Source organism: Bubalus kerabau, chromosome 3 (assembly GCF_029407905.1).
Source record: "Bubalus kerabau isolate K-KA32 ecotype Philippines breed swamp buffalo chromosome 3, PCC_UOA_SB_1v2, whole genome shotgun sequence".
Lineage (NCBI taxonomy): Eukaryota > Metazoa > Chordata > Mammalia > Artiodactyla > Bovidae > Bubalus > Bubalus kerabau.
The window spans coordinates 41,877,526-41,891,789 of record NC_073626.1 but is presented as its reverse complement, the minus strand read 5'-3'; the positions used below and the strand labels follow the sequence as shown (position 1 = coordinate 41,891,789).

Sequence of the window (14,264 nt, the reverse complement as noted above, 5' to 3'; positions counted from 1 at the left end):
ACGCAAGAAAATGTTTGTGCAGTGTATGGAGAAGGTGCTGTGACTGATGAAATGTGTCAAAGCGGTTTGAGAAGTTCTGTGCTGGAGATTTCTCACTGGACCATGCTCCACAGACAGGTATACCAGTTGAAGTAGATAGCAAGCAAATTGAAACATTAATTGAGAACAATCAGTGTTATTACCATATGAGAGATAGCTGACATGCTCAAAATATACAAATCAAGCACTAAAAAATCATTTGTACCAGCTTGGTTATGTTCATCACTTTGATGTTTGAGTTTCACATAAGAGATAAAAACCTTCCTGATCGTATTTCCACATGCAATTCTCTACTTAAACATAATGAAAATGTTCCATTTTTAAAACAAATTGTGATGGGCAATGAAAAGTGGATATTGTACAATGATGTGGAACAGAAGAGACTGTGGGACAAGCAAAATGAAACACCAGCAACCGCACCAAAGGCCAGTCTTCATCCAAAGAAGAGGATGATGTATATGTGGGATAGGAAGGGGGCTCTATTATGAGCTCCTTCTGGAAAACCAAATGATTACTTCCAACAAGCACTGCTTCCAGTTGGATAAGGAAATGGCACCCCACTCCAGTATTCTTGCCTGGAGAATCCCATGGACAGAGGAGCCTGGCAGGCTACAGTCCATGGGGTCACAAGAGTCAGACACGACTTAGCAATTCAACCACCACCACCACCACCCCTGCTTCCAATTAGACCAACTAAAGATAGCACTTCATGAAAAGCTTCTGGAATTAGTCAACAGAAAACGCATAATCTCCCACAAGGACAATGCAAGACTGCATGTTTCTCTGATAACTAGTCAAAAACTGTTAATAGCTTGGCTGGAAAGTTCTGATTCATCTGCCATATTCACCAGACATTGCACATTCACATGTCCATTTATTTCAGTCTTTATGCAATTTTCTTAATGGAAAATATTTCAATTTCTGTAAGACTTTAAAAGGTACCTGGAACAATTCTTCGCTTAAAGAAGATAAAACATTTTGGGAAGATGGAATTTTTAGGAAGCTGTCTGAAAAATGGCACGAGGTAGTGGAACAGAACAGTGAACACGTTGTTCAATAAAGTTCTTGGTGAAAAGGAAAAGTATGTCTTTTATTTTTACTTAAAAAAACTAAAGGAACTTTTTGGCCAAGCCAATATTTTAAAACTTGTGGTGACAAACCAGAAGGCAGTTTTTCAAGGGAGATTAAATGAATAGCTTAGGCTTGATACGTAAATCATTTAAAATAACCAAGACTCTATTTAATACGAGAGGGCATCTTTATGACTTAAAGATACAAGCACTTAAGCCATAAAGGGAAAGAATGATACATTTTACTACATTAAAATTTTAAAATTTGGTACCATAGAGACATCATAAAAAAGTCAAAAGGCAGGTCACAAACTGGGAAGGATATTTACAATGCATTTAGTGGAGTTAATATTAGCATCCATGACTACACATTATTAACTGCCCTCACCCCAGTGGGGAAAGGCTAAGAATAAGTAATTCAGAGAAGAGGAATCTGGAAGGACACGAAATATGAGATGATGCCTAGCCTCATAAATAATCAGGAAAATATCAGTGGAACAACAGTGAGTTCACACCCTGCAGATTGTTGTTGCTCAGCTGTTCAGTCGTGTCCGATTCTTTGAGGCCCCATGGACTGAAGCCCGCCAGGCTTCTCTGCCCGTGGAATTTCCCAGGCAAGAATACTGGAGTTGGGTGTCATTTCCTACTCCAGGGACCAAACCCATTTCTCTTGTGTCTCCTGCATTGGCAGATGGATTCTTTACCCCTGAGCCACCTGGGAGGCCCACCCTTCAAATTGGCAACATTTAAAAACTCTAGTGATACCAAGAGAAGGGAAGCTATTAGATCTATTATAAAATAGTACAGCCACTCCAGAGAGCAATTTGGCAACAACTGGTCAAATTGAAGAAGTGCCCTATTTTCCTATTGTGTGTATATATATTAGTATATAAGTTGAGAGTCCTTGGACTGCAAGGAGATCAAACCAGTCAATCCTAAAAGAAATCAACCCTGAATATTCATTGGAAGGACTGATGCTGAAGCTCCAATACTTTGGAGCTTGCTGTCTCCAATACTTTGGCCATGTGATACAAAGAACCGACTCATTGGAAAAGACCCTGATGCTGGGAAAGATTGAACCCAAAAGGAGAAGGGAGTGGCAGAGGATGAGATGGTTAGATAGCATCACTGACTCAATGGACATGAATTTGGGCAAACTCTGGGAGATGGTGGAGGACAGGGAAGCCTGCAGTCCATGGGGTCACAAAGAGTCGGACACAATTTAGTGACTGAACAACAACATATATGTATGTATGTGTGTGTATATATATATATACACATATATATATATACACACACATAATTGAGGGGGGCATGTGGGATCTTAGTTTCCTGACCAGGGATCAAACCCACGCCCCCGGCAATAGAAGGGCAGAGTCTTAACCACTAGACTGCCAAGGAGTCCCCTTGTATGTATTCATGATGCTCTGGCATTTGTGGCCTTCCTACTGAGGAGAGACCACTCCTCCTAGGGTAGGCCAATTCTTAGTGATAGCAAAAGGCTCAAAGCACACCTTTCATAGCACAGTAACCAATCCAGAGCTCTTACTCTGAATCACCTCCTCCATCTGGCTGTTATACTTCAGGAAGCAATACTCCTCTCCCCTAATCACCTAGGGCTAGGTTCCAGACACCTTGAGACCACCAGAGCCTGCTGACACTATTTAAATCAGTCAATCCTAAGTTCTTTCTCTAACCTGCCTTGCCTTTCTTGCAGAAAATACAATCAAGCTTCTGTGTCATGCCTTCCCCTCATCCCATCTGTCTCTTGACCAAACCTGGTGCCTCTCCATGAGGCCATGCATGGCATGGCAAGCCTCCTTGAATCCAGGATGTAAGTAATAAAAATTTTCTTTCATTGGCATTAGCTTTTCCATGTCACCACTCAGTCACCTCCATAAATTAAAATCCCACGGGTACTGATAAACCCACATTGTGATCTGAGAAATTCCCGTATCGTGTAAAGCGAAATGTACAATAAAGAGTTCTCACTGCAGCATTGTTGGTTACCGTAAAACACTGGAAACAACCTGAATGCCCATCAATAAGAGAATAATGAATACATTGCCCCATGGTCATAAAATGGGTTACCAAAAGCAGTGTCTAGAGCCATGTATCCCAACGCCGAATGAAAGCAGCAAATTGCAGAATAAGTCAATGTGTTTGCTTATATGAAATTTAAAATATTTGTAAAACAATACTATATATTATTTATAAAACATATTCATGTAATAAAAATATAAAAACGTGGAAGAGAAAGACTTTCCAATCTGGGACATGGTTTCCCACGGAGGGAACAGTAGGAGCAAAATCAGGAAAGAGTGGAAAGGAAGTTTCACCTCTATCTGTAATATTTCATTTCTTTAAAACCAAGCAAATATTTGTCCAAGATGTGATAAAATGTTAAGATCAGTTCGATATGTCTGGTAGGTACACGGTTGTTTGCTGTTCTATTTTCAGCACTTTACCGTATGTTTGAGCTGTTTCATAATGAGAAGAAGGTGTAATTTCATTTGCATGAATGATCTCAAGGTCATATGAAAGGACAACATGACAGGGTTATGTCATAACCTAGCAAGCTCTGTCCCCATCTCAAGGGTGTCAAGTTTCTCCTCTCACCTTAAGGCTTTTACTATCATTATTACAGACTTTTCATAAAAGGTGTAAACACTTTCATCCCACAGAGGATATACATATATGTTGATCAAGTGTATAAAAACCAAGTCACACAGCTCCAAAGTCAAGTGCTGTATTAGAGGACTATCCAATTAATTAGTAGAACACCACTTGTGTTTTAGGGGGAATGAGGAAGAAAAAAATATTCTATTTCTTCTAACTAGAGTAATAGTTGATAAACAATTTCCAAAAGGTATAATAAAATTCATCTGAAATTTTCAGATTGAATTTTTTAGAATTTTTAGGAATCAGATTTCAGCTATAATAACTATCTATACCTTAAAGTATTTCCTCTGAAAGCACAGGACTAGTTTTTATCTTTTCTTCTCAAGATCATTTCTACGTCTTACTAGAAGTATTGACTAGTCCTTGCATTAGCCCCAAGGTTTTCAGCAGCAAATGTCGAATGCACAGTGGCTTCAACAATAAAGGCATTCAATTATCTGATATAAAAGGAAACGTGCAAATGGTTTGGGGGTTGGGACAGTCACTCAACGATCTTCTCAAAGACCCAGGCTCTTTCTGTCTTTCTCTTCTGATGTCTTCAGTGAAGTAGCCAGCCTCCTTTGTCCCTAAGAATTCCCACCTTCTGGTCTCACAGACCAGCCCTGGTAAAATGTGGGAGGGGTGTGAATATAGCAAAAGGAATGCTATCACTTCTGAGAATCTTGTAGAAAGACGATGGCTCCCATCGGGGGTTCACACTCTCTGTCTCCTACTCTCTCTCGCTCCTCTGCACCTCTCACTCTGGCAGAAGAAAGCTGTCATCTTGTACAGTGAAGAGGCCCAGGTGGTGAAGCTTTCTATCAATAGCCAGCCAAGATCTGGTGCCTACTAACAGCCATGAGAATGCATTTGAAAGTGGATTCTTCCATCCCCACGACCCTTGAGATGATTGCAACCCTGGCTATCAGCTTGACTACAACCTCATGAGAGACCATTACCAGGTTCCTAAAGCTTGGAAACTGTGTAAGTTCATAGATGTTATTTGAAGGAATTAAGTTTTGAAGTAATTGGTGACAAGGCCATAGATAACTAATACGTATGTCTGCCTGTTTCCCCTGATGGGTACAAGACGGCTGCCATAGCTCCAGTAGATTTCCCCTTACATCTCATTGACCAGAACTGTCTCTTATGTTGGTCTCTAGCTGCAAGGGAGGCTGGGAAATCAAGTATCTGCCCTTTTAACTGCTTACGGGGAGGGGAGCAGGAGCAGCAGGCTGGGAATGGCTGCTGTGTAGCAATACTGTCTACCAGACCTTCCCCCGGTTTCAGTTTGTCTTTGTTTTCACATGGTGTCATTTAACTTGTTCCTTCATACTCTGTAGGCTTCCCCACGTGGTTCAGTGGTAAAGACTCTGCCTGCCAATGCAGGAGACACAGGAGACTTAAGTTTGATCCTGGGGTCGGGACGATCCCCTGGAGAAGGAAATGGCCACCCACTCCAGTATTCTTGCCTGGAGAATCCCTCGGACAGAGAAGACTGGTGGGCTACAGTCCATGGGGTTGCAAAGAGTCGGACACGACTGAGCAAGAGGCTTCCCTTCATACTCTGTGTTCACTATAACTAGTAGCTAGGCCTTCATTCGATTCAGGTTAAATGCCATTGGCAAGGACAATGCTATGACGTTCATATTCTTTCATGTCCAGAAACAACCAGGTTCTTCACTAAATAAACATTTTTATAAGATTTAAGTAAAGGGTGGTATACCATCAATGAGAAGCTAACCCAGAACCTCAATGCCGTCTTTCTCCCCGAGAGCAGTGTCCTGGGTGGTTTCACATATTTTATATTTATGGAAACCCCAGGTTCTTCTATAAATTCCTTTGGGTTGTCTTGTTGCAATCATGTGTGATAAGCAGTCTCAGTTTCTTCCATGTGATTTCCTCAGAGGCTGATGAGTCATAAGAGCAGTTAACTTGGAGTAAAACGCCCAAGAGGATTATGAGCCGACTTTAAAATCAAACGCAGGTGTCAGAAGGCGATCCTTTGCTGACAGCGTCCACTTGGAGTTCTCGGGGCTTTGAGCTCAACACCAGGAACAATGGGAAATGAGATGAGGGGCAGGGTGGGGGAACCCAGTGGCCCCAAAGCCCAAGTCAGGTGTGCAGACCTCTCTGCCAGGGCCAGCGTGCGGGAACACGTTGACAACTCCCATGGGCCTTCCCAGTGAGTTTCTAGTTTGCTTGTTTGCACAGAACCTGGCAGGCTACAGTCCACAGGGTCACAAAGTGTTGGACAAGACTGAAGCAACTTAGCACACACGCACAGACGCTGTGATGTACCTGCTGTGGTCTCCACCATCCCCTTGGAACTGAAGAATATCTTTGCTCAGTGAGGACGGTGGCCTAATCCAACAGCCAGGCCCCAGGAGCAAGGTGCCAGGAACAGAGGCAGGACTCAACACTGTCTTTGCTTTCTTTCTTTTTTTTAAATTTTTGGCCACATCGCATGGCATGTGGGATCTTAGTTCCCTGACCAGGGATCAAACCTGCGCCCCCTGCAGTGGAAGTGCAGAGTTGAACCACTAGACCGCCAGGGAAGTCCCACAGTGCTATCTTTGAAAGGGTGGTGGGGTCCCAGCCTTCTGGAGTCCCCGCAGTCCATGTACAACAGGTGGCCCGGCCTCCTCTTTCACTGTGAAGAGCAAGATGATCAGGAAGAATACTTGTCCAAGGTTGTCTTCCTTCCACATGACACCATGCCCACCTCCAGCTGCTCATCCTTCTCTGCTGCTCAACGGCAGGGGTCTCTCTCCCTCTCTGGAGCCTTCCCTGCCCCTCCGCCAAAGTTCCAACTTCCTGCTGTCATCTCAGACACGTCCTAAACTCACCCTCCACCCAGTCTCCCCAGCTCTGTCCTAGTTTTCCCAAAGGCAACCCCACCCCTCCCAGCACCCAGGCTGAAAACGGGCATCAGCCATGACTCATTCTGCCTGTCCAACTGGTCCCCAGGTCCTCTGAATCTCTGATGCAGTGGCATCATTAACTTATCTTTCTTCAGCCGCCTCTGTAACCTGGCCGCCAACATCCTTAGGAGGAAGTAGCTCTATCCTCCTTCCTCATCCTCCAGCCTGTCACACTGCCTTTCCAAGACTCCCCCTCGAGAATTCTTCTAGCTCCTCCTACACGTTGCAAGTGCATCCTACCTTCTTCTGTTGACCCCATCTTTCTATTCCACCTTGGCTCCCAGCTCCACCTGTTCTAGAAACCTTGGCCCTTATTGCCCTTTGATAATAAGAGACACACCATGTGCCAGGCATTTTATAACCATATCTTATGTTTTAACAGTTCCTGTACAGTATATGCATTACTGTCCCCATTTTACAGATGAGGAAAACTGAGGCCTGGAGAGGTTACCACATTCACATTGCTTATACATAATAGAACTGGGCTTCAACCCACTCCTGTCTAATCCTTCATCCTGTGTAACTGCTTGCCATCACACCCTTTCACCCTCTGTAAGGACTGCACACTGCTTCTTGCCATAGTACCCGCCCTCCTCCTGCTAGCTTCTTTAAACCCCCCAACCCACAACTCTATCACATAGCTTCTCTGAAGGTTCCAGCCCATGCTGCTCACTCTCATCTCTGAACTTTTCTGGCAGGAGTCTCAGCCCTGCACAATTTGGTACCTAATTATAGACTCCCTTGTATGGTTCTCATTTGTCTATCTTGTTTCCAAGTGTAGGTGTCAGTGTTAGGGGACGGGGCTTCCACTCTCTACCATCTCCCGGAGGCAGGGCCCCAATGTGCCAAAAGCTGATTGGACTCCACCCAGCCTCACCCTACTCTTCACCCCAGCCTGTCTATGGCCTCAGATCTGTGTGTGTGTGTGTGTGTGTGAGTCTGCACACATACACACAAGTGCAGACACAGATGCGCACGCGTTTTCTGTTACAGATACATTTAGTCAGGAGTTCCCTTCTCAAATAGCTGGAACTACCTACCCAAGACAGAAAACCCCTTCCTGACCGAACACTGAGCACTGCTCCCCAGTGTGAAGTTCCACTAGATCAGTAAGGTGAACAGAGTTGGCCGGAGGTCCCCTGGTGGGTTTTGGGCTTCCCCGGTGGCTCAAATGGTAAAGAATCCACCTGGGATGTGGGAGACCTGGGTTCGATCCCTGGGTTGGGAAGATGCCCTGGAGAAGGGAACAGCTACCCACTCCAGGATTCTGGCCTAGAGAAGTCCATGGACAGAGGAGCCGGGTAGGCTACAATCCATGAAGTCGCAAAGAGTCGGACACGACTGAGCGAATTTCGCTTCATTTCACTTCACTTCCCCTGGTGGGTTCAGTGTGGCTATCACATCCTAGCAGAGTATGGAGCTGGACTGAGTGTTGGGCAGGAGACTTTGTGTCTCCATTCCAATTCTGACTCAGCTTCTGTGTGCCCTGGGGGGGACAGAGAAGGGGGACACCTGCCACTTCGCTGTCTTGCAACATCCTTGGGCAGTGACATTTGCTGGTAGTGAGGAAGACTCTCCTTGCCAGGGCCATGTTGCACTGCTCCAGACTGGCATGACCAGGGCTCCCTGGAGCTACCCTTGGTCCCCCCACCACCTGCCTTTCCCTTTAGGCTCCAAATCATCTCTCTGCTCTGACCCAGATGCCCCCACACCTGGAGTCCCAAGCTGTTCATCCTTGGGATTACTGACATCTCAAACATGTGACTTCATGACATGAGATATCATGAATACTGACATTTCAAATGTCTCATTTCAAAGTGAGCATACAGTATGATGCCCTAACACAGAATGATGGAGATTTCAGATTGACTTCTTACGGGACACTTAGGATACAGCGCAGAGATTCAGGGTTTAGACAGAGTGCTAAGAGTTGGTGTGTTGGCAAAGGGCGGAGGAGAGAAGGTGAGAGCTGGAGAGGCGGTGGGTGGGGGCCCTGGAGCCCAAACTCTTTTCCTTTACAATTTTGCCAGTGGCCAGTCCTAACATGTGAATAAACAGATGAGTAAGCAAAGGGGCACTTACGCAAGAACAAATAAAAATAATTGTGTCACACCTCACACACACCACCCAGAGCCTGGAGCAGGATCCCAGGGAGGGGTGTCGCGGTGGGGGCATGGGTGCCGTGAGCCGAGTCTCCCTCAGAAACCAGAGCCAACTTGGCAGCCCTGTCGCTGTGGGAAAGGAATACCCTTTCCTGGAGGGAGGCCAGCGTTTACTCCCTTTACAGCTGCAGCGTGCGGGGGAGGGAGGTGCCATCCCATACCCATCCGTGGAGGTTTTGCAACCCAATAAGTGAACCTTTTGGGACTCAGGGCTGAGCAGCACCTCTTCCCGGGCCCGGCCCTGCGTGGCGGCCACCTGCAATCCAAGTGGTACCAGGCAAGTGCAGAGGAGGGCACTCACAGGGCCAGGACACTGCCCACCGGGGCCTTTACCAGGCTTTGGGGCTGCCTCCTGACGAGCTCAACAGGCCCAGGCAGCTGCTGCCTGAGCCACCGTGGGTGTCCCAGCCGCCCGGGGAGCGACAGCCACATTCCGGGCTCCGGGCTGGCAGGGAAGGTCGGCCGCAAGTTTCGACAGGAGACTGGCTGACGTTCAGGCACATCGGCGCTGAGAGGTTCCTCCCTTCCCCGGGAGGTCCCAGGTTGAGGAGATGGAAGAACAGGTGTTCAAGGGGGACCCTGACACCCCTCATTCCATCTCCTTCTCGGGCAGTGGGTTCCTCTCCTTCTACCAGGCCGGGGCGGTGGATGCCCTTCGGGACCTGGCCCCCCGGATGCTGGAAACAGCCCATCGCTTCGCTGGGACATCAGCAGGTGCGGTGGTGGCAGCCTTGGTCATCTGTGGGATCGAAATGGGTAAGGCTTTTGTTCTGGATTCCCTGGGGAGCTTCTGGAGGGGTTCTACAAAGCAGAGCCTGAGGGTGGCTTGAGGATACTTTGGGGAACAAAGCCAGGTCTTCTGGGTGGTGGGAAGGGAAGATGTAGGTTGAGTGGGATAGCATTTGTGGTCAGGGTTTGCTGGGTGCCAGTCTCTGACCCACTGGCTGAGCTTGGCAATTTGTTTCCCTCTCCCTCAGCACCCTGACCTGTGACACTGTCTCCCAGGGTCTGGGAGAGGGAAAGGCGGTATCTCTCTGAAACATCCTGTCTTGGGAGTTACACCACGACACAGGCATACACTGGGTGAAGAGCTGCTCCATCCTGGCCTCATTTAAAAATACAAATATCCTTGGGAAGGACAAATTGACATCTTCATCATCTTGGTGGGGGTGGATTCGTGAAACCAGCTTCCAAGTGGCTGGAAGTGAAAGCCCTGGGCTTGGAGGGATGGACAGAGGGGTTGGCGGAGGGAAACTGGGAAGGAATATGGGAGGCCTCACTTTGCCTGCTGCCCCACTTGTCCAGGGGGCCCGGAAGGAAGGATGGGGTGACACACGGAGAAGCAGGAGCGCCATCCCGTGAAAGGGGAGTGGACTGTTCCGAGCAGCCCACATGGCAGGCCCAGACCTGGTCCCGGAGCGGGCAGGGGGAGCATTTACTCATTTGCTGCACTACCATTCTGTGCGAGCCTGTGTTCTAGGCACTGGGGACAAAGTCCCTGCCCTCACGGAACAGAAATTCTAGAGAGAGTGGACACACATGATAAGCCTCCAAACAAGTAGTCTCATAACATCAGATCAGGAAGTGATAAGAACTATGAATAAAATCACAGCAGGAAAGGGTCAGAGAATAAAGTGAGGACTGTTTGAGGAAGGGTGGTCAGGGAGGCCCTTTTGGAGGAGGTGACATTCAAGCAGAAATCCGAGCAAAGCGAGAGAGCAAGCCATTTGATGATTGGGGAAAAAAGACGGTTCTGGGTGCTGGACCAGCCGGGGAGCCCGTGGCGTTGGGGAGTGAGGAGGGGGGTTGGGGGTGAGGCTGGAGGGGCAGGCAGGGGCCAGGTCACGTGGACCTCGTAGCGGGGAGAACCAATTTCACTCCTGGGGAGTGGGGAGGAAGGAGGGAGGCAAAGGGGACAGGTGGCCGAGAGCGGGGGCTGGAGCCCAGTCCTCAGGGGTTGGGTCCCCGTCAGGGCTGGATGCTCTGTGCCGCAGTTTCTACTCTGTCCAGCTGAGATTCTACTCGCGTCTCATTCTCAGGTTACATTAGAGGGTTAATGGCCTGAGTGAGTGAACTGGTTGGTATGTGTCAACTGCCCTGCTGTGCGGAGTGAAACGGAGAGGGGAGGGCAGAAACAAGGAGAGCAACGCTGGGGGAGGTGGGGGGCGGGTGAGATGAAGGGGAGAGTAGCGTGGAGCCATATACACTAACGCATGTAAATAGACAGCCGGTGGGAATTTGCTGTACGACTCAGTTCAGTTCAGTTCAGTCGCTCAGTGTCCAACTCTTCGCGACCCCATGGACCACAGCACCCCAGGCCTCCCGGTCCATCACCAACTCCTGGAGTTTACCCAAACTCATCTCCATTGAGTCGGTGATGCCACCCAACCATCTCATCCTCTGTCATCCCCTTCTCCTCCAGCCTTCAACCTTTCCCAGCATCAGGGTCTTTTCCAATGAGTCAGCTCTTCGCATCAGGTGGCCAAAGTATTGCAGCTTCAGCTTCAGTATCAGTCCTTCCAATGAATATTCAGGACTGATTTCCTTTAGGATGGACTGGTTGGATCTCCTTGCAGTCCAAGGGACTCTGACTCAGAGAACTCAAACTGGGGCTCTGTAACAACCCAAAGGGGTGGGAATGGGTGGGAGAAAGGAGGGAGATTCAAGAGGGAGGGGGTGTATGTACACTGATGGTTAATTCATGTAGATATGTGACACAGATCAAACCAATATTATAAAGCAATCAATTAAAAATAGATAAATATAAAAAAATAATAAAGTTGACAATTAAAAATAAATTAATATAAAATTAAGTTGACAAAAATAAATAAATACAAAAAATAGAGTTGAATGAGCAATAAAAAAGGGGGGGGTAGGAAAGAAACAGGGAGAGCAGTAGAAGACTGTTCTCTGAAGCAAGGGATGAACAGGGCAGGTGGCCGGGTGGTGAGCGCAGTGAGGGCGTCAGCTTTAGGGTGCACATTGGAGGAAGGGCCAGGGATGAGGGGCCCGCTGCAGAGTGAGGAGGGGAGCCAGCAGGGCCCCTTCCTGCCTGCAGATCTGTGCTGGGTGAGATGTCTTTCTCTCTGTTTTAAATAATAATTGTAATACCCATTCCCTGAGTACCCCTTCCATGCAAGACAAATTTTTTTTTTCTCATAATTCACAAGTAATCACTTCTTTCTCGATTCAAACAATGCAAAAGTATTTAGAGTATAAAGGGAAAAAGAAGCCTTCACTCACCTCCCCCCTTGTCCCCAATCCCACTTCTCCTCCTGGAGCCCGTGGAAGGACTCTGCTGGGATCCTTCTAGATCTTTTTTTTAATGACAAGTCCTCTGTGAATGTAGCAGTTCATCCTTCAGTTACCCAGTGGACCCTAGGACAGGCCTTCAGAAAGGGGCTGGGGTGAGCATCCCCTACTCCCTGGTCTTGGAGTCACAGACTCCCTCCCCTTGGAGACACCCCCTTTTCTGGGATTTCTCTCATTCTAGGTACTTGGGTCACTCGCCTGCTCCCTTGCCCCCATTTCCTCATGTCTTTAGTTCAACTTCTTAAAATGCACCAGCCAGAAGGGTCAGTGGTGTCTCTGTCTTCGGGCATTTGAGAACTTTCAGAATTAATCCAGTTCAATCAATAAACACTGCCCAGATGGTTGGATGGCATCACCGACTCAATGGACATGAGTTTGAGTTGGTGATGGACAGGAAGGCCTGGCTTGCTGCAGTCCATGGGGCCGCAGAGTCGGACATGACTGAACTGAACTGAACTGAAAACTGACTTGGCCAGGCTGTGAGGGACATGGATGCCAGGGGACAGGGACTCAGACCCATGAGAAGGGCCCCTGACGGCGGTGTGACCGAGGGCTGGTCTGCGTGCCGGCCACATGCCTGTGACTGGGAGGGAAGTTCAGGGAAGGGTGAGGGGTGTGGTCTTTTCATTCAGCAGCATGTTTATGAGATTGAGCCACCGTCACTCAAGTGTACTTCATTCATTTTAACTGCCATGCAATTTACTACTAACCAGCCCTCCCCCGAATCAGGCACTGTTCTCTTTGGTGTATTAACTCATTCAGTCCTCACAGCAACCCTCTGAGGTGAAAACTACTATTATCTCCATTTTACAGAGGAGGAAACTGAGTCACAGAAAGCTTAAATCACTTGCCTAAGGTCATGCAAACAGTAGTTGGTAAAGCTGGTGTTTTAACCTAGCCTGACCTTTAAGCCACTTTGCTGCTGCTGCTGCTTTTTTTTTTTTTTTTTTTTAATAAATATCTATTTACTTGACTGCACCAAGGTCATAGTTGTGGCATTCAGGATCTGCGTTGTGGCATGAGGGATATTTAGTCGTGGGATCTAATTCCCTGACCAGGAATTGAACCTAGGCCCGCTGCATTGGGAGCTCAGAGTCTTAGTCACTGGACCACTAGGGAAATCTCGCCATTCTGCTTCTTGACAAAGCAGTGTCAGGGGGCATGGATGCTGGTTGTATGGACACCAGGGTCAAGGAAGCCTCTCTGAGTAGGTGGAATTTGCACAAAGACCTGAAGGAGGGGAGGGAGTGAGCCACGAGAACGTCTGGGGAGAGCATTCAGCGAAGAGGGACACGTGACTTGTCCCATCCTGTCATCAGTTAGAAGCAGAGCAAGAACCAGGACTCAGTCTCCTGATTTTCTTTAATCTTCTTCACCTCTTTTCGGATCTATTCCATTAAAACTGTATTGTGGTTCATTTAGCCATCCTGTTGATGGACATGGCCAAGTTTTTGTTGTTATAAACAACATTGCAATGAGCATCCTTGTTTGGGTCTCTCAGGTCCACATGGAATGTTTCCCTAGGATACATATCACATGAACTTTACCAGACTTGGCTAAATTATTCGCCAAAGTGGTTGTACCAATTTAACCACTCAGTTCAGTTCAGTTCAGTTGCTCAGTCATGTCCGACTCTTTGCGACCCCATGAACCACAGCACGCCAGGCCTCCCTGACCATCACCAACTCCCAGAGTTTACCCAAACTCATGTCCATTGAGTTGGTGATGCCATCCAACCATCTCATCCTCTGTCATCCCCTTCTCCTCCTGCCCTTAATCTTTCCCAACATCAGGGTCTTTTCAAATGAATCAGCTCTTCACATCAGGTGGCCAAAGTATTGGAGCTTCAGCTTCAACATCAGTCCTTCCAGTGAACACCCAGGACTTATTTCCTTTAGGATGGACTGGTTGGATCTCCTTGCAGTCCAAGGGACTCTCAAGGGTCTTCTCCAACACCACAGTTCAAAAGCATCAATTCTTCTGAGCTCAGCTCTCTTTATAGTCCAACTCTCACATCCATATATTTAACCACTAGCAGTTCCTGATTTCCCCACAAAGTCATCATCAACCTTTGGGACTATCAGACTGTAGGGTTT

The 14,264-nt window shown here is 47.5% G+C and overlaps 1 protein-coding gene across 1 annotated transcript in view; it reads left to right on the top strand.

Moving 5' to 3' along the window:
* Positions 1-9,407: 9,407 nt before the first annotated feature.
* The window catches only part of PNPLA1 (patatin like phospholipase domain containing 1), a 50,143-nt gene continuing 45,286 nt past the window's right edge, over positions 9,408-14,264 (top strand). The window contains exon 1 of the mRNA XM_055571582.1: positions 9,408-9,612. Within this exon, the coding sequence (XP_055427557.1) occupies positions 9,408-9,612 (205 nt within the window). The remainder of the gene's footprint in view (positions 9,613-14,264) is intronic.